The following is a 24,059-nucleotide window of genomic DNA, read 5'->3' as shown; positions in this document are numbered from 1 at the left end:
AATGTGTGCATAGAATAAGTGTGAAACTGATCTATCTAGTCAGCTGTTTTTTATTCCTGAGCCACCTGTTTATCTGTCATAATGGCATATGCCAGATACTATGCATTTATTTTCTGATTCTTTCTACAGGTACCAGTTGATAGTCCCACAGATCAAGAATCAAAAACTATTATGATGTCTAAGTCGTCAGAATCAGCAATTTAAGGTGAAAGGAAAAGTTAATATCATGTGATAATTGAGCAGTAAGGCTTGGTTTATAGATTATGGGGCATGGACACTTAGTTGAAAATTATTATTATATGACTCCTAAATGTTATTACTGTTTTGCTTAATTGTTAATTTAAGCAATATCTTACTAAAAATATTTTCACTTACATCGTTTTAACACTACCATTTATATAATGAATGTCCCATTTTTAGTGTTAAATTGTCGATCTGAAAGTAAGCTTCAAAAGTAAGTGTTTTCCTTTTTTGTAGAAAATGGAAGCTTAGAAGGCTTTAAAATAATATTGAGGTCTAATGCCTTTAAGTCACATAAGAGTACATGCAGTTTATATATAAAAATATCCAGTGGAACCAAGTATGCAATATATTCCTAATTGGCTCTCTTTCCATTGTTCTTACCAACTGTCCAAGCCCCCTCAGTATACCAACATGACCCTCCTAACCCACAAAGGACAGTATTGGAATGAGACTTCCAGATGACCTCTAAGATTTTTCCCGTTTCTTATCTTCTTGTTACAAAGTGCTTTGTAGCAGACACTGTCAATGACTATAAAGACTATTCTGTGTACAGATTGAACCCATGACTTTGGTTTTAGACTTATGTTCTATTTAAGCTAAGGAGCCCAGGCACAGGCTCATTATCTTGAGTTTTTCTCTGTGCTGCCTTCCTATCATGGTATAAATGCTACCACTATATTTTTTCACTCCAACTTGAAATAGAGTAGTTTTGTACCCATTGCCTTTTTTACTCTCATTTTTTTCAGTATATAACTTTCTAGTAAGAAAATTCCATCCTGTATGTTATTGGCTTTTTCATGATTTTTTGTATCACACCTTATACTTTTGCCTTGAAGATTCCTGAGATAAGGAGTCTATAATAACTTAAGATACCCTAGGTTCCCATTCAGTGGAGACCTCTTGAAATGCCATCTATCCTAATTCTCAGTACCATTTTTTATGGTCATTCTCCTTTGAGGAGAACTTTGCCCAGGTATGTGCTCCCTCAGTGTTGGGGGAGTGGATTCTTCTCTTCACCACAGAGTGTACGTAGTCTCCATACTGTTGGAAGAGTCTGCTCTTTTACATGCTCAGGGCAAGGAGAATAGGACCAAATGTGTTTGCACAGTGCCTACCACTGCATTTTGTTTACAGTGAGAATTTGAATATTATTCATGTCCTGACTCTCTAAGCTGATAGAGAGTATCTTATGAGTAATGACGTTTAAGCAGCCATAATATTTATATTATGTCCACATAAACAAAAAGAAAGCCATCAGGTATGTCTTTGAATACCCTTGAAGTGAATTAGCAATTCTGATTTGAGCATAGTATATATGTTGCTTTATATTCAAACTGTAACATTCTCTGTAATCAAACAACAGTAAATTATGTAGACTCTTACCTTGGAGAGTGTGTTGGCAGAAGAACTTAGCTGGGAATCAGGAAGTCCAGGTCTGTGTCCTGGATCTGTTTCTCCTGGCAGCATTTCCTCATGCATATAATGAATGTGTTCAATTTAATCTCAAAGATCTTTTGTGACTCTTCAATGCTTTCATCATGAGGTAGACCAAATCATTGTAGCACAAGAATTTAAATCTAGCCAGAGAAGAATTCTCTGGACAATTGGATAGACAGTGGTGATTGTTACTTTGTAGATACAGGGAATTTAAAATCTGTTTTTAGCCTTTTTATTCAGTTGGTGGTCGCTCAGGCAGAATATGCTGAATCATTACCTTCCTTATTATTTATATCACAGGCTTTATGGCCAAAAATGTACTTAAGGTCCCTTCTCTAAATAATTGGTTTCGTTTTTAAACTCTCTATGTTGTTTAACATAATGATGTACTTGTTGAGTTCCTGAGGTTTTGAATAAGTTATAGATAAAAGTTGGAATACTTTATTTCTGAAAAGATATACATATATGTCATCTGTATTTTTCCTTGTTGATTAGAAAAGATGAAATATGATCATGTGACAAAACACAAAATGAATTGATAATTTTTCTGTATTTTGAATTACAGTTGTCTGTTATATGTCAAACCAGAATGTCATATAATTCTTTGTCATATCTTTGGAAAATGTTGGGTAACCATCACTTGTGTAAATTTTAATCAAATGATTTCAGAAAGAAACTGGATATTTTCAGAAGCTGTTGCGTTTATAAATGTTGCAAATAATATAGCTTTTGCCTTTTCTGAATGTTGGAGAAATGTCTTTAAAAATATGTTTAGGCGTTAACTCAAGAGTGTTGCTGGAAGAATGTCTGTCTGTCTTCAGTCTTTTTTAATGTTCTAATTTTTGCTTTTTGTATTATTTATCCATATGCTTGTTCTTCAGTATTTCAGATTTGAAATAAATTTATTTTTTTAATGTTAATTTTGTATGGCTTTTTTTGTTTTAAATTTTAAGTTCTGATACTTAGGTACACGTGGAGAGTGGAAAAGGATTATATGATTTCAGAATGGGCCAAGGAGGGAGAGAGGTGGTTTGTGGAACACAAGGAAACAGTCAAACCAAGGTCAGGGCTAAAACAGCAAAGCATCGAGGGCTTCATCTCCTTTCCTTACTTTGGTGCCCCCGCATTGGGCAGATGGGCTGCCTGCAAGGAGCCGTCACGGGACACGACACCTAAGCTTCAGGCTCTTCTCTATCCTTCTCTCCCGGTAGCATGTGCCTGTATTGTACCTTACATCCCATAGTACGCGTCACTTTTCCTCGAGGCCTTGCTGATTAATATAATAAAACCAATCTGTAAGTTTCTTCAGTGAAAAATAGGGTACAATAAACATGCACTCTTTGTAAGATTAAATGAGAATAATACATGCAAAGTATTTAGCATAAAGCTTGACATAGCACTCAAAAGGTGGCTACTCTTTTTATGCATTAGTGACTGGTACCTAGCGATGTACTACCACTTATATGTATTTAGATTTGAAGAGAAAAAGTTCAAGTGATTCATATCAAAAGAATAACAATGAGGAAAATTTGAGGTCCTGTGGTGGGGGTCGATAGAGAAGATATTTGGGGAGGAGGGGAGTGGTGCCTATGCTGTTCAAATCAGACCAGGCAGGGGCTGCCCACTCCAGATCCCCCCGGAGCTCATCCTGTGTACTAATAAACTGGTTGGGGACTATGAAGGAAATTGTAATTGAGACTGGAGGCTAGATGATTGATTAGTCTAGGGCTGTGACTCCCAAACGTTTTGGTCTCAGAATTCTTTTACACTTAAAAGTTATTTAGGGGGCTGGCCCTGTGGCGTAATGGTGAAGTTCGGCATGCTCTGCTTTGGTGGCCCAGGTTCCTGGGTTCAGATCTCAGGTATGGATCTATATCGACAGCCATGCTGAGGTGGCGACCCACATATAAAGTGGAGGAGGATTGGCACAGATAGTAGCTCAGGGCTGATCTTCCTCAGCAAACAAAAAAATAAAAAAGCCAAATGGAAAAAAAAAATCACTAAGGAGCCCAAAGAACTTTTGTTTTTGTGAGTTATAGCTGTTGATATTTAGCATATTAGAAACTAAAACAAAACTATTTTATTCGTTTAAAAATAACTTCACTACATCTTAACATAAATTACATTTTTATGAAAAATAACTTTTCAAAAACAAAAACAAATGTAGTGAGAAGAGTGATACTTTTTAATGTTTAAAGAGTGCACAACTCTTTAATGTTGGGCTTTATAGAAGACAGCTGGATTCTCATATCAGATTCTCCATTCGATCTGTGGAGATATACTATTTTGACATTTTTGGGGAAAAGCCTTGCACACATGTGGAGTTGGAAAAGGAGAATTATCTTAAGAGCTTTTTCAGATAACTACAGATATTTTTAATTCTGTGCCAAAATTTGAACTGGTAGTGTCTTAAGGGTTAGTTGCTATGTGGAATCTGAAAGCGTATCAATAAACTTTTCTTACTTTGTTACATTAAAATCTAATGGTCTGGGGGCCGGCCCGTGGCTTAGCGGTTGAGTGCGCACGCTCTGCTGCTGGTGGCCCGGGTTCGGATCCCGGGCATGCACAAACACACCACTTCGGCCATGCTGGGGCAGCGTCCCACATACAGCGGCTAGAAGGATGTGCAGCTATGACATACAACTATCTACCGGGGCTTTGGGGGGAAAAGAGAAAAAGGAGGAGGATTGGCAATAGATGTTAGCTCAGAGCCGGTCTTCCTCAGCAAAAAGAGGAGGATTAGCATGGATGTTAGCTCAGGGCTGATCTTCCTCACACACACACACACACACACACACACACACTCTCTAATGGTCTGTCTTGTACTTTGTTTTCTCACACACACACACACACACACACACACACACACACACACTCTCTAATGGTCTGTCTTGTACTTTGTTTTCTCCCCGCTTCAGCATGGCTGGAGAAGCGGTGTGTCGGTGCGTGCCCGGGATCCGAACCCGGGCCGCCAGTAGCGGAGCGCACGCACTTAATTGCTAAGCCACAGGGCTGTCCCCTGTCTTGTACTTTTAAATAGATCTTTAACCATGCATGGTTCTGTAACATTATGCATTGGCATTTGGAAAATATTTCACTGAATTACGCAGCTCTTCCAAAATATATTTCATTACGTAATGCCAGACAAATCACATTTGTTAATACCTCTGATCTCATCAGAAAGTCTTTTAAGTACTGGGAAGCAGTCAAGCTCATACAAATTTTCTAAAACTTGTTTTGGCAGATGGAGGTTTTTCAAAATGCTAATTTTAGTTTGATAATTTGTTTCTTATCATTGGGTAAAAATTCTGTCAGTTGTTTCTTGAAGTGACACTCACTTCATTGCTTTTTGAGAAAATGCCTGCCAAATACCCAAGTCTGAATGACCATAATTTATCTGCCAATCGTTCTTTCAAGTAAAAATTGTTCTATGAAAATAAGCCTCTAGTTCGGCTTGCAACTCAAATAATTGTACAAGTGCTTTTCCTCTAAACAGCCGTCATACTTTGGTGTGTGGCAGAAGTGTGTTATGCATACTTCTTATTTCGTCACACAATAGTAAAACGTCGTGTACCCAAAGTTCGGGATTCAGTAGCTCTTACTCCTTCATTGAGGATAGTCTTAGGTGAAATTGACTTTTTTTTTTAAACCACAAATGCACTGTGGTGAACAATCCAGTGACCACCAGTGTTACCGAACCAGGTTCATTTTTGCCTGTCACCCAGAAAGCCAATCACTGAGATGAAGAGATTGCAGAGAGAGAGGGTTTAATCACAAGGCAGCCAAGTGAGGAAAATGGGAGAAAAGTCTCAAATCCAACTCCCCGATAATGAGGACTCAGAGATATTTATGGGGGAGGGGGCAAGGTGGTCTGAAATGTGGATACAGATGATTGGAGGTGAGGAGAGGTGAGGTAATTGATGATCTGTGCAAGCGTAGTCAGACTTCATGCCTCTTCATAGGATGCATGTTCACAAAATGGCGGCATCAGCATGACCTGAGGGTGGAGTTTTTAGCCTCTTGACATCAAAAGGTTGCTTATCGGACATCTGCATGGGCCCAGTCGATGGCTTGGTGGTCTCAACTGGCCTGAAGTGGACAAGGGGTTCTAATTCCTGAAAAACAGCTCAAACACCCATTACCATGGTGATCCAGGCTCCAGGAGGATGTTATCTATAGGAACCTAGTGGGAGTCAGATAGCGTATTGCATAAACAGCACAGTTAACAATGGGTGGGTAAACAGCTAAAAGCTATAACCAGGAATTGCAAAAAGGAAAAAAAAAAAGTTTAGTTCCTAGCTACTTAATCATCAATGGCTAACTGTTTGCCAATTTCACCAGTGGTACAGTTGGTGTCTTGGCCCTGATTTGGGCTAAGGCACCAGCAGTTTTATCCATCACTGCCTTTGCACCATGGGAGCAAATGTCAACACAGTGAAAAAGGCAAATAACTTCTTTCTATTATTATTAAAGAGTTTTGACATGGATTCCCTGAAAAGGTTCTTGGGTGTAGGGGAGGAAGACTATCCTCTACCCACTCTGAGTCCTTTCTGGCTGGGCTACAAATTAAATTGACATGAGACTGAATAGCAGGAAAAAAATCAAACAAAGCTTTATAACGTGTATACATGGGAGAAACCCAGGAAACTGGGTAACTCAAGAAAATGGCAGAGGTTCTCATCTTAAAATACTATCTTCAGCTAAAAACAAAGAAGGATGTTGGGGGTTGGGGGAGTCAGTTATGGGAGATTACCAGAAAAGCACAGTAAAGAAGAGTAAGGCTGATATGCAGATTTAAGTCTTTGCCTTCTGCACTCATAAGAGTTTCTAGAGATGAGGTCATCCCCCCTTCTTCCTGGTACAGAGAGGGAGATACTTTTACAAATGGAGATTTCCCTTATAAATGTAAATGTCTCCTACAAAGCATAACTTCTACTTTTACTTGGTTTTCAGAGCCTTGATAAGAATGGGCTTAGCAAGGACCCTCCCAGTCTATCCATACTCAGAGTTATCTATGGTGATGGCCTGTCCTGGGGACAGGCCTTCTATCTTAAACTCTTTTAGGCAGTTAGTGGGAGCGAGGACAAAGTTTCTTCCAGAGTCTTTTGTTCTTGAAAATAATCAGGGTAAAGAGACATGTTTTGAGCGGGCCAGTTCTGATCCCCGACATGGGGACTCCCAAGGGTCTGCTGACCACACTTTGAGAACTACTCTTCTAGAAAAGAGTTCGGCTGTGATCGCCATGGATCAGTGATTGACAGGGTGAGGAAAAAGGGGGAGTGGATGGTAAGAGAGGGGTAAGGATCAAAGGCCTCTGATGAGGAGACAGATGGAAGCAGAGTCATTGGAGACCCAGAAGGAGCCTGGGGGAAAGAAAGGCAGAGCTGGGTAGCTTTATTAACGAAGCCAAAGAGAAGAGAACTGGTAGCTGCAAATGAAGATGCTACCTCCCATGTAAACTAGAAGCCATAAAAAAATGCTACCTCTATCTACCTCATGTCATACCATTTTAATTATAGTAGTGTGATATTGCAAGATAAAGTTTCCAGCTTTATTTAGTTTCTACAAATAGCTAAATGTTGAGGGAAAGTCATGAAACTGTTAGAAATGTAAAATAATACATAGCATTTTATCTGTTACCAGTTACTCTATAATAAATAGGGACTTGAAAATCTAAGACCTTTCTCAGATCCCATTGAGAATCATTAAAATTACATTTAGATTTTCAGTGGGAAAAACTACTTCCATCCAGGAAAAAAAAGTACTATTTTTATTTTCCACAGCACGCAAAGATATATGGGTAAGTAACACATTTCTGGAGTCAACCCTTTCTCCTGTAACCCACTTCCCAGTCTCAGCTTCCTGGACCAAGAGGCCAGCCCCGGCCACTCTGTCCCTCCTGCTCTGCAGGTGGAGCTGGTCATTCACATAGGTGACAACCTGCCCTGAAGGGATATCAGGGGCCTTGACGGGATCCCAGTGCCCGGAAAATGCCTGTATGACATCTCACAGGAGATAAAATATCTTGGGTTCCCTAAAGAGAGGTCAAGTTTCAAAGCACACTGACCACCCAGAGGAAATACCGTATCTTAAATCGGCACTAAGATCCATAGATGTCCTGTGAGCGGGTTTGAATAGGAGGGAGGAGGAAGTGGGATCCGGAGGCCCTAAAGCTTGAGAAAGGAGGAGAATGGGATTCAGGAGAGAAAGAAAAAGACTCATGAATGGAAAGCAGAGGAGCTTCATTTTCCATTTAGACAAATGACGGATTAGGCCTCGTCCTATTTGTCATATGTATTCATTTGCACTTTTCCCTTCATTTCTATTATTTGAAGCCCATGATGAAATGGCAACTGTATAGAAAACAAACTGTCAGAAACCAGTATAAACTTGATTCCTGGCCAGAGCCTCTAGGTTTGATTGATGAATGCTGCCTGAGCACCCCTCTCCTTCTCAGAGAAACATCTGATTCCTCCAGGCACTGAAGTGGTCCCTAACGCCCTGAGGTTAATTGATAGAATAATTTTCATGGAGTTTCATAATGCATAGAAGTGAAATAAGAGTGACCGCGATTTCTTTTTCAGTGAAATGCCTGAATCCTTCAGAACATATTTTGACCCAACACCAAGACAAGTAAGCGCTGAATCATTCTGGCTAGGGCAGGATTTATGTGTGGACGGAGATTCCCACTGTACAATCAGGAGATTAGTACTAAAAAAGATGTCCCTGGAGAGGTTACAGGTGGCCATAGAGTCATTACCTATGAACCTGTGTAACATTTGGTACTATTATTCATAAGACAGTTGCCTTGTATGGTTAGATTATGTTATTTATGAACATTATTTTATTGCCTCTTCTACATGAGGAGCCCTTTGAAAGCATCCATCATGGTAAAACATGGCCTTTGCGAGCTTAAAGTCTTAGATGTGAAACCTGTCTATGATCTTGAGAAAATAATGTAAACCCTCTGAATTTCTGTTTCTTCCTCTACCAAATAGGATAATATTTCCTACCTTGCAGGTTTGTGAGGATTAAATTTAAGTAGAAGGCACACAGTATATCCTTAACAAATCAGAACCATTATTATTCTCATTGTGAGAAACAGTATAAATAGGGACTTGCTGCTGATAACACTTCAGAGGCAGTTCACTGATTTGGGAGAATATGGTGTTTAAGTCTTTGAATTTGACATTATTTATAGCAGCTGCCACTAAGATCGTTAATATCCAAAGTATTTAGCCCCTTCCACGTTCACGTGGGTATTGTGCAAAGAAAATGAAACAAACATGAATTCTGAAGAGACGGTGAGATCTGGGCAAATGGGATGGAAGTCAAGGAACTTGGTCACCAAAGAACCAAATTGAGTCGCACTTGTGGGCAGGAAAAAATGGTTTCTATGTTTATTGCACAACCCACAACAAAGGAGATTGAACAAGCTAGGAGGGGAGCTAGCACCATGCATACGCAATTCTTGCTTCCTCCTTGTTCCCTTTTCATTCACGTGTATGCATAATCCTACTTTGGTATAATACAATTTGTATATTTAACAATAGAAGCATTTTCCATGTTGCTATACAGCCTTTATAACCATTATTTTATTTTTTCCCAGTTTTATTGAGATATAATTGACATATAACATTGTATTAGTTTAAGGTGTACAACATGACTTGATATATGTATATATTGTGAAATGATTGTCACAGTAACTTTAATTAACATCCATCACCCTCATGTAGTTACAAAGTTTTTCCTTGTGATGAGAACTTTTAAGATCTAGTCTCTTAGCAACTTTCAAATAACCTTTATTTTAAATAACTGCATGATATTCCAATGAGACTGATATACCGTAATTTACTTAATGGTTCCCTACTCATGGACATTCATTCATTCACATATTTGACTTTACTGAGCATTTACAATTTTGTCAGGGTTTATCCTAGGAGCTGGAAATACAAAACGGTGTCCCCCTCTCAAAATGCTCAAAGATCCACAACACAAATCATCAGAGTCCTCAGCGCTTGATCAGATGCTGTACAGGCGCGAAGGAAACTAGAGCCCAGGGAGGCGGCGTGCCCTCCTGCGGACGGGACACGGGACACGTGCGGGCAGACTCAGCCCTCACTGTTGGAATCAGGCGTGGCCGTGGCTTTTCCTTTGAACAAAGGAGGACTGTGATGCTTGGGAAGCCCCCATTTCGTTGTTTTAAGCCCCTCATGCCTCTCTGCCCCCCCAGCACTTACCCTCACCTTCCAGTTTGTCACCTTCTCTCAGCTCCCTCCATCTCAATGAGATAAAAAGGCCTGAAGTAGGGGCCGGCCCGGTGTCGCAAGCGGTTAAGTGCACGCGCTCCGCTGCAGCGGCCCGGGGTTCGCTGGTTTGGATCCCGGTTGTGCACCGACGCACTGCTTGGCAAGCCATGCTGTGGCGGCGTCCTATATAAAGTGGAGGAAGATGGGCACAGATGTTAGCCCAGGGCCAGTCTTCCTCAGCAAAAAAAGAGGAGGATTGGCGGATGTTAGCACAGGGCTGATCTCCTCACAAAAAAAAAAAAAAAAAAAGGCCTGAAGTATAATCCGGATTGTGTTTGCATTTTAAATTGGTGTAGTCTAACTGGGTAAAGCTCAGACAGTCTCAATTGTCCAATAAGACAGACTATGCAAAGCTTTGCACCTGCTTGTGTCCCTGAAGTCACTCTGCTTTGGGCTGGTGCCTCCTTGACCTGTGAGTAAATGTGGATTTCCTTGGCACTGGAAACCTGGCATTGGCATTCCTGGCACCGGGCGGAAGAACCATTTCCACCCCCCAAATGGGGAGAGCGCTCCCTCTACTGGTCTTTTCACAAACTGTTTCAGATTCATTGCTGAAATGAGTGTGTGTGAGTGTGTGTGTGTGTGTGTGTGTGTGTTTCGGGGAAGGGGGACAGGGATGTGCCAGTTCATTTCAGCCATATCCCCAAATCAGGAGGGTCATGTGCCCCAAACACACTCACACTCACATTCACATGTTAAACGAGTGAGCGTCCCCCGCCCCCCACCCCCGCCCCGGGCCCCGTCTGGGCAGCATAGCCCGGGCAGTGGTGAAACGTCAGCCATCAACAACCTTCACATTTCTAGTGACACTTCCAGGCCAAATAATGGGATGGTTGGTGAACGTGCTGACTCAGCTTAACCGTTCTGCACAATTTCTGTAAAATGGGAAAGAAGACTGTTTTTCACCAGAGGCTGCTCCAGTGTGGAATCGTGAACACTCCTGTGGCCCTCGGGGTGCCCTCTGGCCACGCTGCTCCAGGCCCAGCCTGGTGGTACAATGGTGGGCTTCCTTCCACAGACATCCCTCAGCTCAGCGGAGTGCTTTCTCCATTCCTCCTCCCTGCCGACCAAAGTAGGGGGCCTGTGCTGAAACACGACAGGTTCATGTTGGGTGAAAGGATTTGAACACTGTGTTAGTTTCCAAGCCAGGTTACTTGGGGATCTGTGGAAACACGCTCTCCAAGTTGGGGTAGACACTTGTCTGAGCCTGGAAGAGTGAAAGCTTCCTTTAGTAGGTGACATCATTCCTCAGTGTTTCTCCCTGTCACATGCTTCTCAGGCAGGCTCCCAAACCTTCTTCACCTGCTGGCGCATCTAGAGGAGGATACTATTTATATAACACACTGGGGCAAATGGATGAGGCTGCTCTGACTGGAGGCCCCCTGGTGTGACCCCCAGTACCCCAGGCCCTGCCTCCCACCCCAGGGCTCAGGGCTCACTATCACGGCATACCTTAACCCAGAGGTTCTCCGACTTGAGGGTGCCTCAGAATCATCTGGAAGCCTTGTTAAAACACAGGGCAAGCGGTTAAATGCGCGTGCTCCGCTGCGCCGGCCTGGGGTTCACCGCTTCGGATTCCGTTTGCCCACAGACGCACTGCTTGGCAAGCCATGCTGTGGCGGCGTCCCATATACAGCGGAGGAAGAGGGGCACGGATGTTAGCCCAGGGCCAGTCTTCCTCAGCAAAAAGAGGAGGATTGGCAGATGTTAGCACAGGGCTGATCTCCTCACAAAAACAAAAACCACAGGGCTGAGTCCCTCTCCCCGAGGTTCTGCAGGTCTGAGGTTGAGCCCAAGAACTGGTATTCCTAACAAGTTCCCAGGTGATGCCGATGCTGCTGGCCCAGGACCACACTTTGAGAACGCCTGCCTGCAGTAACTGCCTGCTGGCCTTGCTTCCCCAGGCAGGCAGAGCCCACACACTGCCTCTTCGGGTGGGTCCACCTGGGCTCAGCACCCCTCCCCATGGATGCTCCCCCGGCTGCCCCAGAAACGCTTCCTCTGGCCTCACTGGACACATGACCTGGCTCTTCTTTTCATCATCCAGATGGGAGGCGTTTGTACTTCCCCCGTGAAGAGGAACTAGGTAGAGATTTGGTTTCTCAGACACCCAGACAGTTCCGAGCCCGGCGGGCGCATCTGTGACTGTTGTGGAGAAAGAACGCAGATGGCGCGGCTGGCCCGTCTCCAGCCTGCCCGGGACCACACGCCACCGGACACCTGCTTCTGTGCAGAAACCAACTCAGCCACCCCCGGGAGCCCTGGGGAGGGCCAGGCTGATTCCTAGAGAGTGTCAGCTGTCGCTCTTCCCTCAGATGTTTATCTTCTCCCTCCCCTTCCTTTTGGGCTGATTCAGAAACAGGGTAGATTTGAGATGGGAGCAGGGGACTCTGCTGTGAGGAAAGGAGGGTTGGAAAAACCAGCTTCTAGGAAAGCAGCTTCCTCCCTGGTGAAGACAGCACTAACACCTCCTTCCCACAGCCCCGTGATTGCCACTAAGCGAGGAAAGCAAGCAACACCTTTACCTGGTTTGGAGAAAAGGTAGCAAAAGAGAGAAGAGGCTCTGCCCCAGAACCTGGGCAGGAAGTTCACCACTTCCAACAGGGAAAAATCCTAGGCTTGACACTAGAGCCTCTTCCTTCTGAGAGAGTAGAGGCTGGGAAAGACAAATGCTTGTAGTCTTGATTTTTATGCTCTAGGAATCACCTAGTGATCCCCAGGACGGCCATGCTGGGTCAGACTCCCACAGGACACCACTTCCCTGAATTATTCACTTCTAGAACGGTCAAGTATGGGTTTGCCTAACCCTTCCTCTGCCTGTTTGTTTCCCCTGTTTTATTTGTAAGGATAATGAGTTGTCTGATAAGGACTTCCTTTTTCTTCTTTAAATTATCTCTTAAAATTCAAGGTCTCCTCTGGGTTTCTGTCTCACAGGTTAATTACGGGATTTGTTTGTTTATTCATTCAACAAACATTTAACAGCGCTTTGGGCCAGGGGTTGGGGTTGCAGAGCCAAGGAAGACCTGATGCCAGCTGTCATAGTCTAGGGAGGACAGACATATGGAGAATTGTAATGGTGCAACAGTGCTAAGGAGGGGTCTGTGCCGCGTGCTGTGGCACATTAGTGAGGATGAACTCGTGGTGGGGGTGCGGTGGGCAGGGAGTGGGTGAGGGAAGTGGGTGGCAGAGCCGATGTTTGAGCTGAGCCTGACAGAAGCATGCACCTGCGCCCCGTGGGACCTCCCCTAGTTTTTTGCTTTTTCCCACACAGACAGGAGTTTCTGCCGTTAGCAAAGTACAAATGCATTTAAAACCTGACCTCCCCAGTCCTCTTTCTAATCTCAAGTTTCCTTCTGGACTGTCTCAGCTGACTTTCCCAAAAGGACATGAGGGTGATATATTTTTGTGTGTTCCTGTCACTTCATCACCCTCCAGGGACAGGTGGGCTCTTGAGAAACGAGAAAGAGTCTCCCGAATTTGAATGGTTTGCAGGAACTCTATCTGGGCAGGGGACCAGATCCCATGATAAACCCAAAACTCAAATTCAGTTTGCACAGAAATAACCAGGGATGCTTGTAATTAACAAACAAAACAACCCCCCTCTAGATTGTTCAAGCCCACTCCCAGAAATGGATTCCCTAGAGCCAGCATGGGGCCGTGGAATTTTTTGCAAGCATCCCAGGTGCTTCTGAAGCAGTTGGGCAGCGGGTACCTTTTCCTCTGAACACTCTTACCACCTATTTGGAGGACTGCCTGGGATATTGATGAGGAGGGAGATTCCTCCAGAAAACAAAGTTCTGGGGGGCTTGGAAGATCTGACCACGTCCCTAGCTTAGGAAGGAGCCCCCAGATAACCACCTGGGGCATCGTCCAGGGTTGGGGAGAGTGCTCATTGGTGGCTCCTCTGCAGAAGGGCCCACAGGCACCATCACTGGTCCATTATTGGCTCCTGACTAAAGGGTTAGGGTCCTGCTTTAGGAGGGGATAATAATCTGCTCCATCTGTTGAGAACATTATACTTCCCAGAGGGCTTCATCCACCTGATCTCATTTGACCATCACAACCACCCTGGGAGGGAGGCAGGTTTTGATTCATATGACCATGGCAGACGCAAAGATGGCTGGGAGGGGCTTCAGCGTCGCCCTGGCTCCCAGCCCCCAACTCACCCCTCACGAGCCTGTCATCTAAGTACAATGGTGTATATGTGCTTGTAGACAACTTCCCAGCACCCCACCTCCTTCCTTAGGACCACTAGGTGCCTCCTGGAAAACACACTGGAGCCTCACTGGTTACAGCCATTTTGCAGAAGAGTCAACTCAGACTCAGCCTCGCCAAAAGCCGCAGAGCTAGAAAAGAGTGGAGCTGGGACTCGGGCAGATTCCCAGGGCTGGCCTCTCTCCTGTTCACGCTGCCTCCTTGGGAAAAGGAAGGCCAGAAAACCCAGGCTGGGAGTGGCTGGCAGCAGCCCCAGCCTCAGGCAGGTAACATGAGCACGCAGGCGCCAGTCCATCCTGGTGACCCAGACCCAGAGGGACGTACGTCTCCAAGGAGGAGTCAGCATGATTATCAACCTTGAGGGGAGTCAGGTGCTGGCGCTCTGAGCCCTGGCACAAACCTGCTCCTGGCGCTTCTGCCTCCCAACTCCCATGGGACAGTTGCCTGGATTGCTCCACGGCACTGGGCCCTGTGCAGACCCCCAAGAAAGAAGGTCTCCCACACCTAGTCTGTCTGGGGCAGCCACCCCTGGTGAGGTCAAGGCAGCCCACTTTCTATGCCCATCCCATCCTCTGGGCCTTGCAGTGAGGATCTGGGTCAGTGACAGAAGGGTCAGTCAGGGAAGAACTTCCAGGAACATAGAGGTGGACCCTCTGGGAGTCTAATTATGATGATGATCATAAGCCACGCTGGCAATTCCCAAACTTGGGGATCCTTGGGATCTTTTGGCAAGGCAAAAGTCCAACGAACCACCCACATACTCCTGAATCAGACTCCCAGAGAGAACTTGAGGTTCGCATATGTCAGGCTCTTTGATGACAATTGTATATTGAATAAAGTTTAAAGCATAAATCCCTCCATGCTTTTCTCGTGTTTACTTGAGTGACGGTTATGTAGTTGTGAGTCTGCAGCAGAAAATGTATCTTAAAAAGTGACTTTGGTTTGGGGTGACCTGTACTGTGAGGTGGCTGTGGCCCAGCTGGTAGACGCAGGGGAACAGTGGGGCCTCTGGAGACCACTATCCCAGGCTCGGCTGGGCTCCTCCACCTGGGGCTCGTGGTGGCCAGGCTGCTCCATGCTGCTCCAGGGTCCCCATCTGTTGCTCCTCTGGACGAGGTGAGCTGCTGCATTGCTCCCCGCTCCTGCATTGTTCTGCTCTGCACCCCCTGGCTAGGAGCCCTGAGGGTGGTGACGGGCACCCTCTGGACGTTAGCCTTGCCCCAGGATGGGGAGGCTGTCCCTCCGACCTGGGGACAGTGGGGGGAGGCTCTCCCTCTAACCAGTGCCCCAGGTCCCTAAGTTGGCTGGAGCTGCCTCCCTTATCAGAGCTGCTGTTGAAGCATTTACAACGGGCCTGAGAGCAGAGAGCAGGGCAGCTAAGGAAGGAGGCTATCTCCTGCTGTTGGATTCCGTGGTTTTCTCAGTGTGAGAACTGCCTTGTGTGATAGTCAGCCCAGAGGGGTTCTGCGGTGGGGAAGTGGGCAGTAGAGAGTGGTGGACAGAGCATATGTAGGCTTCGGTATTAGATCTTAGAGTCAATGTTTGCCCTGCCTCTTACTAGCTGTATGAATTTGGGCAGGTTCCTAACCTCTCTGGGCTGAGACTTAGCACCTGTGTGTTGGGAATTAGGTGTGAGTGGGTTAAACGAGGCGGAGACTTCAGGTTCCCCCCACAGCACCGGATGCCCTACAGACACTGGTTTCCTTGCCCTTCCTCCTCCCCCAGAGTCTGCCTCTCCAGTGCACAGTGGGGACAAGCCAGATGTCAGGACTGAACAGCCTACTCAGCAAGCTGTGTGCATCCCCTGGGAACCCCACAGCTGTCAGCTCCTTCCATAAAAACACAAAATCAGAGCCAAAACCCAGAGGGCTGAACTTCCTGCCCCGCTGTGTCTCAGGTCAGGGGCAAGGGAGAAAGCAAGTGGCCTTTGTCCCCAGCCATTTCCTCCTGTTGAGCTCAGATGTCACCCCCACCCCTGCATTCCTCACCAAACAGGCTGAGGGGCGCCTGCCCTGAGGGATCATCTCATTTTCTTTTCTCCCTCTGCTCCCCACCCCCGGGTCCCCAAGCCCCTGACAGGGAGGGCCAAACCAGGTGAGCCCTCAGGCTTTGCCGCCCAGTTATGAACTGTCCACGGACAGACTTGGGTGAGCCTCCTGCTGGGCCTGTGGATTCCTCAGCGCTTTCCAGAACTTGCTTCCTAACATTCTAGGTACTATTACCAGCGCTACCGCCACAGGCCGAGTTTGTACGGAGCTGGAGGCTGGGCTGTTGTTCCGTCTATGGCCACTGGGTGGCAGTGTGAAACACTTTCCTATCTGCACCCTCGAGCCGGAGCTGCATCCCTGTCGCAGGGATTCTAGACTTGTGTGTGCACCAGAATCACACAGGGCTTGTTTGAACGCTTCTGTCCTGTCTCCTTCTAGCTGTGTGACTTGGGGCAGGTTATTAATCTTTCTGAGCTGATTTTCTGATTCAGCAGGTCTGAGGTGGGACTGAGAATTTGCATTTCTAACAAGTTCCTAGATGATATGGCTGCTGCTGATGAGGGGATAGTGTCAGGGCTAAGAGCCCCTTCCCAGCTCCTGGGAGCCCAGCGGCCTGGGGTCAAACTCCCAGATCTCACAGGAAGCGGGCGGAGGGAGGTGGCCACAGGTCTCCTTCCTGGAAGGCTCCTCCGCCAAGACCCACCGCCACCTCCCCCCCCAACATCCTTTGTCCCACTGAATCCCTCTCCACCAAAGCCCTCAATGGCCAAATAATAACCTTTCTCCAACCACAGGAGCTCAATAGAGGGTAGGCGCCATGGGAGAGAGAACAGCAATTGGAAGAAAGTAACTGGAGAAGGTCAGAGAGGAAGGAGATGCGAAGAGGGTGCCCCGCACATGCGCAATGGTCCCAGTGCCCATCCCAGGCAGGATAACTGCCTCCCATGCTGGGGGCCTGAGATGGGGAGACAGCGGCCTTGCCAGCTAAGAAGACCCCCAGAGGCCAGGCCCTGGAGGCCCCCTCCTGCACTTCTTCCTGGCACCTTTCCCAGGCTCTTTGTGGCATGTGGCTGAGTTCTGGTCAGTGGAATGTGGATGGAGGTGATGCCATTCCTTACCTGGCCTACAAAAGGCCCCCATGTCATCCTCCACTCTCTCAGCTTGTGTGCCACTTGGATGTCAAAGCCCTGACCTGCTTTTGAGGATGATGCAGCCTCTGGCACCCTAAATGATTGCATGGAGCAGAGCACCCCTCCCAGGCCCGTTAGACTTGAATGAACTCCTTCTGAATTAAACCACTGAGATTTCAGGATCTACCTGTTAAAGCATCTAGCATTCTCTTAACCAATGTATCAGACACCTGCCCTGATGGGAAATGAGAAAGAGCAGATGCCACCACAACATACAATCTGGATGGCCTCTCCTTTAGCTTAATCAGAACAAGTACATTTAACTTCTCCCTCTCTAGGACAATGACAGTCACCACCTACTGTGAGCATTATCACGTGCCAGCCACTGCTTTGCCTTCATTAATTCATTTACTCTTCACAACAACGTGAAAGGTAGTACTATTATAATTCCCATTTTGAAGATGCAGATCTGAGGCGGGTGCTGTTAGGTAGCATGTCCAAGGTCACATAGTAATGGCCTCTAGTTAGGAGGCAGAGGCACAGTCTGGATCCAGGCTGTCTGTGGCCTGCACACCCTGAATGACACCATCTGCTCCCCAGGGACTCAAGGCCCTGCCCTCGGCTGTGAGGAGCTGCAGCTGAGTTGTGGAGACATGGTGTGTACTTGAGAGTGTGCATTTGGGATCAGGGGGCAGAATTATTCTGACCCTATGGTCACTTGCTAAATGCAGATATGATGACCCCCACAGTTGAAGGAGGAGGAAGGAGGAAAGGAATGTGGCATTAACGCAGCAAGGACAGTACCTAGTAACCTTAGGGATTTGATGAAATAATGTGCGAGTTTGGGGAACTCTGTGTGACTCAACAGACTCCCAAACTTCCCTTCCCTTCCTGCTCTCTGCACCAGCCTACATACTGCTCGTTAGGCTCGCGGTTTCAGGTCTGTCCAGAGGGTCTGTCTCGGTCACTGTTGTGTCCCCAGCCACTAGAACAGTGCCAGGCACATAGTCGGCACTTAGTAAATGCTTGAGGAATGAATTAACCTGGAGAAACACAGCTGGCTGGAACTTGGCAGTAGGAGCCTGTCCACTTGGAGTCTCAAATCATCGACTCTTATGGGCAGCGGAACTCTCAAGAAGCATCTGGTCCAAGACTTGATTCTATGGAGGGCTGCCTGCCAATCATCCCCTCTCCTTTCCTTAAAGGCTTAATGAACTTCAGGGCTGACTGGGACCTTCAGAAACCATCTAGCCCACGGGTCTCAAACTTGGCTGTGTGCAGTATTCTAGTTTGTGGGGTACTGATGCCTGGACCCTTTAATCTCCTAAAGATTCTGATTTAAATGGTCTGGGCTGCAGCTCCCCAGGTGATTCTAACATGCAGGTTGTGTGTGCACCAGGATTATCCAGTGACCTCGTGGCAGGGCTGAATCCCAAATCCGGCGAGGGCTCTTCTCTACTCCAAACGCATTGCTATTATCTTCTGAAAATTCATTTTAGGATCTCCTGGCTTTTATGGCAGAAGGTTCTTCCCAAGGTCACACCCTTTAAGCCTTTCCTTGATCTGCCCAGAGTGGATTTAGTTTTAATCCAGAGTTTTAATCCAGCCCAGAACGCAGCTTCTCTCAGATCCTCCTTCCTGCTCTGTGCCGTCTTCCCTCTACAACCACGTGCACTGGTGTCTTCAGCTTCTTGGGGTGGGCTTCAACGCACCACCCCTCGAGCAGCTCTTTTCTCTACTCTCTGTCCCCGGCCAGTCTGTTTCTGGCCTTCCTTCCTCCACCTCAGCCGCCTTTAACCCCTCATTCTTCTCCTGGCTAACATCCTCCCAGATCCTCCCTCCCACACTGAGCTGTTCCTGGCAAGACGCAGAAAAAAGTGAGTTTTGCCTCCTTCTTTTTCATTTCTCCTCATTGATGACTCCCCTCAGCTCTGCAAAGGGAGGGCTGGCCCCAGAGGACCCAGCTGGCAAACAGCTAACTTGAGTCCGTCTGCCTCACAGCTGGCAAACAGCTAACTTGAGTCACAGCCTTGGAACCCACACAATCTGCTTTCATTTATTTAAAAAACAAACCACCAGCAGCCAAAAAAACCACAGTGATAAAGGTTTGGTGAAAGATGATCGAGAGTAGGTAAACTGTTCTTTAATCAGCAGTGCAGTAAATAAACCCTCTCCTGGGGAGCCTCACTGAGAGTATTTTGGGCAGTCTGCAAGTTTTTAACCCTCATTAGCCCCAACTAAAAATGGACCCACTGGAATTTTTACAAGGAGCTATTAAGCATCGAGTAGAACTGTCAATACATTGTCACAAACAGTCTTACCAACCCCTCATGAGCACAGGAGGCTGTTTTGTTCCTGTCTTCCAGGGGTGAAATCATTGCTGCTCTCATCCCTGACAAGTTCTCCACCCCCCAGCCATGCCCCTGGGCTCTCCAGAACATTTTCTGCTGCCTTTTAGAACTTTGCCAATCGTTTCTATTTCAAGCATGTTACAGCCAATGAAGTCATCAGTCCCCTATGTGTAAGGAGCTCAGACACCTAATATTGAGCCACCTGATGGTGAATGGGAAGCACCGAGCACAGTGTTTCTGAGCCTAGCAGGTGCTCTACACACAGCTAGGGCATTATTTTCCGGGTGCTTCCTCGTGCAGGACCTTATCTAATCCTACCAGAACTCCCGTGAGGTGGGTGTTATTGGACCAATTTTCAGAAGAGTTACATGGCTCAGCTGAGTCTTCGCAGTGCTCTTTGCACTGACTGTGCCTTAAAGCAATTCTGGATCATGACGATCCTCATTTTCCTGAAGGCAGGGGGTTTAGAGTCTGCACACAGGAATATTGCCAAAGGCAGAGAATCATGGCCAAGGAGAGAGAGAGGAGGAAAAAGGAGTGTAGAAAAACTGTCTAGCCCAGAAGGGGCAAACTGGACATTGTACACCACACATGGCCCGTGGATATGTCTTAATTGGCCTGCACACTGTATCATGATGGCATTTGTTGCCAATAATTGAAAAACCGCAACATTTCCCCAAAAGATCCAGACTTCCAAGTTTGTCTTGAAAAACTGTAGCTCTGAGAACACCAGCCACTTGGCCCACCCTCGGTTGCAGCTGACTAGCGGCTGCCCTCTCTGAAGGGGCCTGCCCTCTCCGGTCTGCCACAGTCCCCACTCGGCTGACTTCACTCATTTCTGTCATCTCCCTGACCCCTGTTGACATTTGAGGTTATGGCCCCTGATCTACTTCCACCTTCCCTCCTCCTATAAGAAAAACAGGACCCTGAGAGGTGAAGAGATCGAAGTCAAAGGCAAACGGGGTGACCTTAAGAAAGCCACTTAGCTTCCCTGTGCCCAATTTCCCCATCTATAAAATGGGAATATTGGTGATGCCTGTCTTAGTCTGCTTCAGCTGCCATAACAAAATACCACAGACTGGGGGGCTTAAACAACAGACATATTTTCTCACAGTTCTGGAGGCTGGAAGTCCAAGATCAAGGTGCCAGCAAATCTGGTTTCTGGTGAGAGTTCTCTTCCCGGCTTGTAGACAGTCACCTTCTTGCTGTGGCTTCACATGGCCTTTCCTTGGTGCCTGCGTGTGCTGCGGGGTAGGGGCAAGCTCTCTGTGTCTATTCTTATTAGAACACTATCCTATCAGATCAGAGCCCCACCCATATTGTCACCAATTAGGCACCTCGAGAAACTCAAAGGTGGGTTTGGAAGCAGTTAACTGTTTTTCCAAGTTGTTTCTTTTCCTTTTGTGTGTTAAGGAGATGTAAACACCAACCATCCTGAAACTGACCAAGCCTCACCACAAGAGCTACACCCATGACCTTTGCCTTGTTTTTAATGCAAAGATCTCTCCAAGAGGAGCTTAGGCCTCATTGCGTGGAAGTATGTTCTCCAACTCAGCCTGCATAAGCGAATACCAACCTCTCCCTTTTGAATATTCGTTCCCCAACTGAAATAAAAGTTCCTGCTTCCCTTTGTTCCAGGACACCATGACTTTGGAAATGATTCCTCATGGCCTCCTATTTGCTGCAAATACACTTTATGAGACAACTTCCACTGGTGTAGAGTCTTATTTAACTCACCAGGAGGCGAGCCCATTGGTTTGGCAACAATATGACCTCATTTAAAATTAGTTTTTCCTTAAAGCCCCCATCTCCAAATACAGCCACACTGCGGGGTTAGGGCTTCAACATATGAATTTTGGGGGGACACAATTCAGTCCATAGCAGTGCTCATTTCCTAGGGTGGTTGTGTGAGGATGGAATGAGTAAATGCAGGAAAAGCTCTCAGAGCAGTGTCGGGCACGTGGTATGTACTCAGTAAACGTTAGCAATAGGATATGATGATAATATTGAGGGTGCGGGCTTCCTCTGTAGCTTTTTGTAGCGCTTCTTCTGCCAAAAGATACGTTTATCATGGGCACCCACCCTGCTCCCCAAACAGCTGTTGTCTTTCATAAGGCCAGGGAAAGTGTTACGATTAAGAAAGGAAGAATTGTGGGCCTATTCCTAATGCTGACCCCTTACCTCAAATTGGATACTCAGGAGCATCAAGGGACACTGTCAACAAGAGATTCCTTGATCCTCTCCTCAGGGAAAGTTGAACCACCTCCCTACACAACCCTGGGCTCACACTCTATTCAGTATACCCAGGCAGACATCCAGCCTCTGAATGTGCTTCCACTCATGGTCTGGATACATGAATGCCTTTTCTCCCTCTTGTGTTAAGTCCTTGTTACATCTAACTGTCTCTCCTTTCCATCTCCATGTGTGTGAAATTCCCCCAGAAGACAATGGGGCCTGTGCCTGGGCCCTGAAGATGGAGGTGCACTCATTGTCTCTGTTTACCCCCAAATCCACTTTCTGCTCTGCTCTCTGCCCAAGAGGCTGCCCTCGGTGGACTGGGGTCCTGTCTCCAGCCCTCACTGGGCTCCTTCAGGTGTAGGGCAGGTAACAGCTTCCAGGTTCCCGGTCCTGGGTTCCTCACCATCCTTAATGGTTCCCTCCATCTTGCCAATGCCTCTGTCAACAGGCCCTTCAAAAATGTATTTCATTTGAAGCTTTTTGAGAGTTTCACCCGTTTCCTGCTTGGCCCCTGACGGGTATAAGCGGAATCTGATCTGTACATAGTTTTTCAGGGGCCAGTGGAGAGATCTGAACCCAGAAAACCTGCTGAGTGGCCAGGCATGATGGGGCACGCACTCATCCCGCTCAGGGAAGATTGTCCAACTCCAATTTCCATGAATATTCACAACACACATCCTGTGGCATTCACCAGATACCTAGAGGTGGCTACCTGCCTTGCCCAGGATGTTACAGGCAGAGCTAAGATTGGCAGGTGGAGCGCCCCTCATATCACTGATGCGTATCATATGCATCTCCATAGCAACAGCTTTAGGTCTCGTTTAGCAGACTGGGCAGGCCTGGGTCAGTGTGTTCCCATTTTCTCTTGGGACACGGATGCTATCTTGTTAAACTTGTTTTATTTTCATCTTCCTAACATGCCAGAGAACCAAAAGGGGAGCTTCCCCACATAACCCCAGCAGTCCCAAGGCATCTGAGCAACTATCCCTCTCTGTGGAATCTCAGGAAAGCCCCACAGAGGCCAAATCCTTGCAAGATGGTTGCTGCTCGAGACTGAGTGTTGTGTCCCTCCAAAATTCATATGTTAAATCCTAACCCCAAAGTGATGGGGTTTGAAGGTGGAGCCTTTGGGAGGTGATTTGGTCATGAGAGTGGAGCCCTCATGAATGGGATTAGTGCCCTTATAAAAGAGACCCCAGAGAGCTCCTCTGTCCCTTCCACCATGTGAGGACACAGTGAAAAGACAGCCATCTATGAACCAGGAGGCAGGCCCTCATCAGACACCAAATCTGCCAGCGCCTGGATCTTGGACTTCCCAGACTGAAGAACTGTGCGAAATAAATGTTTGTTGTTTATAAGCCATGCAGTCTGTGGTATTTTTGTTATAGCAGCCCGAACTGACTAAGACAGTTGCTTTCCTAGGAAGGGACAGACACAGAGCCTCTGACTGCACTATCGAGAAGGAGACAACAGGTTTCTCCCTGGAGGCTGCCATTGTAAGAGAAGGCAGTAGTTTTACAGTAGATGATCCTCTTCTTCTGTGGTCAAAAAGTAGTTCTAATCCAAGAGTCTTAAATTTCTTGCTCCCTCTAGCCAAATGTCCTCAAAGCACCTTAGCACCCTAAACCTGGCAGGAAGGACCATTGTTCAGGGCCCCACTGCTGCCAGTGGATTATTGAGGCCCAGTGTGGTCCTTTCCTTGGTGGCTCCCTTAGTCTTGGTCATTTTGTTTCTAATTCTCCTCCACGTTCCCCCAATGCTGGCGTCCCTTCTCCAAGGGACAGCTTAGAAAAATAGATGAACCTGAAATTCAAGGGACTTCCCTGGGAGGTAAAAGTTTGAAGCATCAGGACAGTAAAACTTTCTGATCATAAGAATGTTTGGAATTGTCTGTGATTACCATTTAAATCTATGTTCTTCCTGCTATTATAAAAAAGACAAGAAAAGAAAAGAAAGCAAAGGAAAAGGAAAAAGAGTTGACTTAAGAGAACTAGGTTTAATCCCCACTTCTGACACTTACTAATTGTATCATCTCAGGCAAGTTATCTAACCTTTTAAAACCTCAATTTCTTCCTTTGTAAAGTGGAAATCATAATGCCTGTCTCACAGGGTTATTATGGTAGACATTTATTATGTTTTCAGGAGTAA

The 24,059-nt window shown here is 46.4% G+C and overlaps 1 protein-coding gene and 1 long non-coding RNA gene across 3 annotated transcripts in view; one reads left to right on the top strand and one right to left on the bottom strand.

Annotated features, from left to right (window-relative positions):
• Nucleotides 1–2,600, top strand: part of FLVCR1 (FLVCR choline and heme transporter 1) — a 41,684-nt gene extending 39,084 nt beyond the window's left edge. Inside the window, exon 10 of the mRNA XM_004424897.3 lies at nt 130–2,600. Coding sequence (XP_004424954.2) covers nt 130–204 — 75 coding nt within the window. The 3' untranslated portion in view covers nt 205–2,600. The remainder of the gene's footprint in view (nt 1–129) is intronic.
• A 3,210-nt stretch (nt 2,601–5,810) lies between these two features.
• Nucleotides 5,811–20,900, bottom strand: LOC147917772 (uncharacterized). 2 transcript variants are annotated; one of them, XR_015554323.1, is made up of 5 exons: nt 20,786–20,900; nt 11,442–11,663; nt 10,896–11,303; nt 9,921–10,112; nt 5,811–9,832 (listed from the first exon to the last, which is right to left on the bottom strand). It is a non-coding gene; the product is annotated as an uncharacterized LOC147917772 (long non-coding RNA). The 2 variants fall into 2 exon arrangements; XR_015554324.1 differs by lacking the exons at nt 10,896–11,303; nt 11,442–11,663.
• Nucleotides 20,901–24,059: the final 3,159 nt, after the last annotated feature.

The sequence above is a fragment of the Ceratotherium simum genome, chromosome 2 (assembly GCF_057802395.1).
Source record: "Ceratotherium simum simum isolate JZ-2026a chromosome 2, ASM5780239v1, whole genome shotgun sequence".
Taxonomy (NCBI): Eukaryota; Metazoa; Chordata; class Mammalia; order Perissodactyla; family Rhinocerotidae; genus Ceratotherium; species Ceratotherium simum.
The sequence above is the reverse complement of the archived record's forward strand: the minus strand, read 5'-3'. Positions and strand labels throughout refer to the sequence as shown.